The sequence below is a fragment of the Talpa occidentalis genome, unplaced genomic scaffold, assembly GCF_014898055.3.
Source record: "Talpa occidentalis isolate TD23 unplaced genomic scaffold, MPIMG_talOcc4v2.1 talOcc4.7, whole genome shotgun sequence".
Taxonomy (NCBI): domain Eukaryota; kingdom Metazoa; phylum Chordata; class Mammalia; order Eulipotyphla; family Talpidae; genus Talpa; species Talpa occidentalis.
In genome coordinates this window covers 65,038,534-65,042,635 of record NW_023605083.1, presented here as the reverse complement: position 1 = coordinate 65,042,635, position 4,102 = coordinate 65,038,534, and the positions used below count along the sequence as shown (strand labels likewise).

The window sequence follows — 4,102 nt, the reverse complement described above, 5'->3', positions numbered from 1 at the left end:
AACAGCGGGTATTATTAATCTCCTAATGAGTCCCAGGGCATGTTCGGTTAATGAAGCAGCTTCAAGGACAGTGTAGGCTGGAACTTCGGGAGAGTTAAAAGAGACTTCTGAGATAAGGGCAGTGAATTTTAAGAAACCTTGGACGGGGTGGGGTAAAAAGAAAATCTAAGAGCTGGGAAAATGGGCACATCTGCCTGGGGGAGTAGGGCCTCTTGGAGAAAGAGTCAATCACAAAGCAGGATGTTGAGGTGTCAGAATAGAGAAAAGATTTGAATACCCCTAGACACAGGCCAACAAAAGGTTTTTTGCCCTTCACAAGTAGAGTGTACCTGGGAGTCCTTGCTTTCAGGCTTTAAATAAATTTACTTTCTTAAAGTTTGTTTCTCTGCTTATCTAAATTGTCTGCAAATCTTTTTCCCAGATTTGTGGCAAAAGAACCTGTGTTGGTTCAAGGGCTAAACTAACAATGCACACCAGCATCACTAATCTTAGGAGACCGATTTAGATGCCCCTTCCAGGAAGCCTTCTAAGATTTCCCCACCGCAGAAGGAACCTTGACCAGCTGGGCTCCCACAGCACAAGTGCATCATCCAGCCCACCCATGTGCTGGGCGTTACAAGGGGCTCTTCCATCCCAGCCAGGGGAAGGGTCTCATCCCATAACCGGAAAAGGCACAGCTGGGGGTTGCTTCATCATGAATGAATAAGTGAATGAGCAAATGACCACCTGCCTTTGAAAAAAGTAGACTTTGTTGATACATCTGAGGGAAGGAACCGAGGTTCAAACAGTGGGGCAAGGAGCTAGAAATGAACCCCAAATTCCCTGATGTTCTAACCCAGTGCTCACTCTTCTTTGGCCCCCTCCTGCTCCTTCTTCCTCTCTTCCTCGTGCTGCTTCTCCAGCGGCCCACACTGATCCTAGAAGGTAGTGGGAGAAGGAAACACCATAGGTGGGAGGCGAAGGTCCCTTGCTGTGTGACCTGGAGTGAGTCACTTTCCCTCTCTGAGCCTCAGCTTCTTCACAATGGGGGAGAAAGGCTGGCACTTCCTGAGCATGTAACTGCCAAGCATTTCGCCCTGTCTCCCGAATCCCTCACAACATCCCCATTTTGCAGATGGTGCAACTGAGGGTTGGGGCAGCCATGTGGCCTGTCCTAGGCTCCCAGCCAGTGGGTGGAGAGGCAGGCTGCAGGCCAGGCGACCAACTCCAGGGCCTGGGTTCATAAGACTTTCCAAGGGTTCCTGGGAGCAAGGAGATGAGAGGTGCCACGGCAGTCAAGGGAGATGACCTTAGGGGCAAAGCTGAGGAAGCTCTTCTCATTTTCATAATCATGAAGTACTTTCTTGTAAGTGGAAACTGCTTATCAGTGCTGTGATTTCAGAGTATTGCATAAAATAGCAGCAAGGAAATCCTTCCACAGGTTTAAAGAAAGTGTTAAGGAGACGGTTACACAGTTGGGATGGTGACCTGGATTTGCTGCAGTTTGGTAAACCCCAGTATCCATTCTCTTGGTAGGAGTATGAGAAACCTGGGGGTGGCAGCAGTCATCAGTGAGAATTCCCTGTGTGAGTCTCTTCCCCAAATTCCCACTGCAGCTCCTTGGCTGTGCTGCTGCCTCTTGGTGGCCTCTCAACATTCCCCACCTCATCCAGCATTTTTCCTGATTCCCACTGCCTTCTCCCTCCTGGATTCTAGTCCACCCCGTGGCCTCTGCGAATCTCAGCTCTCCCTGCAGCAAGGAGGGTGCTTCAGAGCAGGACATCAGTCTTGCTGCGCAGCCCTGGTGGCCAGCTTTCCTCTCTGGGCCTCTGGGGATGTCCAGGGCAGCACTGTCAGCGCTCCTTGCACTCACCTTTTTCTCATCACTGAGAATGATCTCCGACTTGTGCATGCCCATGCACTCTATGACTTCATGGAACTCATTCAGCTGCTCCTCACTGAAGTGGGGCTTGTCAGCTGCAGGAAGGAACAATGGGCTGGCTGAGGCTGCTAGGATATTTGGGCTAGGGTACCAGGGATGGTTGAGGTTCTGGGGGCCAAACCCCAGGAGGGGATGGTCAATGGATCAAAGGCCAGGGTGCGATGAGATCTTGGGGTACGTACAATAGATGGCAATTCCCATTTTCTGCTTGTCCTCTGGAAAGAAGGATAACATGAAGGTCCTGGGGTTCTTGCTGAGCAGCAGGTGGGTGTGATATTCCGTGTCATTTTCTGGAGGAGAAAACCTCTGAGTGAGATGAGGGCCAGGGGTCAGTGTGGTTCATGTATCACAGGCGAGGACACTGGGGGTGTCCAGGTTGACACAGACCCCATCATTGAATGCCAGGACAACATGGCCCAGCTCCTACTGCATGCCAGGCCTGTCCTGACCATTTTGAGTAGTATGGATCCTCCCGGAGACCAGCTGTCAGGGCCCTCTGCCATCTACAGAGGAGGTGAGACCCCAGGCAGGAGCCTGAGGCCTGCCAGTGGAGTCAGCATTCCTGTGCTCCCACTGGGTGCCCTCTGGTGGTGATAGTGGGGCTGGGTGAAGTCACCACCCTTAGCTCCCAAAGGGGAAAGCAGTTGAGAGAGAGGCAGGTCTGGAGTCAGCCCTGGATTTGAGTCCTGGCCCTAATTGCAGGTGAGTGGCGCAGGGGAAAACACTTGAGGTCTCTGTTTCCCCAATTCCTCGTCGGATCACTGTAATGTTCTCCTAGGGCTGCAGGTGAGAATTCAGTGGGTTCATTGCTGTGAAGCATTTCAGCAGCGCCTGGCACACAGCAAGAGTTCAAAACGTGTAGCTATTACTGACAGGTGTGTGCAGCATGGGCGTCTCTCCTGTGTTCTCTGTGCCCAAAGTCCTCAGAGACTTGGTCCCTGCTCCCCTCCTTTAGGCTGGTCTACTCTCCCTCAAAACCAGCCCTGTCCTCCCCTTGACCCTTACCTTTTGTGAACATTGTCCCATTCTTCCGGTGGACCACCACCTGGCTACTGTTGTAAATGCAGCGGTCCCCACTAGACCAGACAGCCAGGGAGAAAAGCAGTAAGATAGTCAAGGAGAAGTGGGCCATTGCCCATCAGACATTGGGGCAACAGTGACCATTACAGTCATCCCTCTCCCGCCATAGATGTGGAGGCCGAGACCAGGAAGAGGGAGGATCCACTCAAGTCCAGCAACTGGGACTGGAAGCAGAGAGTGTGGGAGTCTTACACAGTCTGGTACACTCTGGTATATATCTTGTCCTCCGTATGATTGGGGGCAAAGTAGGCAAAGGCCGAGGGGACACTTCTAGCCGATTGATTGTGCAGAGGGTGTCGGAAGATCCCGGCAACATAGAACCACTTGCCAGAGAGCTGGGGAGAAGCCAGGGGTAATAGAGTCTGGAGCTGAATCCTTGATGCTCAGCTGCGGCGAGTCTTGGGCTGATCTCCCTCCATTTTGCAAACAGGAAGACAGGGCTCCAGGTGGGAAGTGGATATCCAAGAGCTCGCTCCATGCAACACCACCCACCCAGCCCCGGTGGCCCCTCTGTGCTTAGCTCAGTGTTCCCTAAGAAATTGCAATGGGGCTACTGACTTTGGGAGTAATTAAATGCCTCTAACTTCTACCTGGTGGATTAAAACTGCACTCCAGAAACCGGGAGAGGGCATTGACCATCACCAAATGGTGCGCAGGCACTCACCCAGTCCAAAGTGACATTGGTGATGGGCTTCGCCGTGAAGTTGGCACATTCTGGGCTCTGGGCACTCAGCAGAGGAAGGAGGCTCAGGACGGCGAGGGCCCAGGGCAGCGCCATGCTGATATGAGAGACACCTGCAGCTAGGCAGCACTGGCGGCTGGAGGGTGCAGGGACTTTTGTATGGAGGCGTGGGCAGGATCTAGGGACCTGACTGGGACACATTCCAGGTAGAGTTTGGAAAATACCTTGTATAAAACCTTTTCTCATTCCTCCAAAATCCCCAGTCCAAGTGTAATTTGGACCCCTGACCTGGAGAGGTGTCTGGGCACAAAGGTCTGTCTATTCAGAGCCAAGGTGGGCGTGGACTGGAGGGTATCAATTAACATGTCTGGATTTCAACCGGGGGCTGTGAGGCAATTGCGCAGGTTTTCGTCCACTTT

General features: G+C 52.5%; 1 protein-coding gene across 1 annotated transcript; it reads right to left on the bottom strand.

Moving 5' to 3' along the window:
* Positions 1-833: 833 nt before the first annotated feature.
* LOC119231429 (alpha-1-acid glycoprotein-like) lies at positions 834-3,779 on the bottom strand. The gene is made up of 6 exons (XM_037493182.2): positions 3,666-3,779; positions 3,194-3,336; positions 2,927-2,997; positions 2,104-2,256; positions 1,853-1,956; positions 834-917 (listed from the first exon to the last, which is right to left on the bottom strand). Exons 1-6 carry the CDS (start codon positions 3,777-3,779, stop codon positions 843-845), a joined length of 660 nt encoding a protein of 219 aa, XP_037349079.1. The 3' UTR covers positions 834-842.
* Between the last annotated feature and the right edge of the window lie 323 nt (positions 3,780-4,102).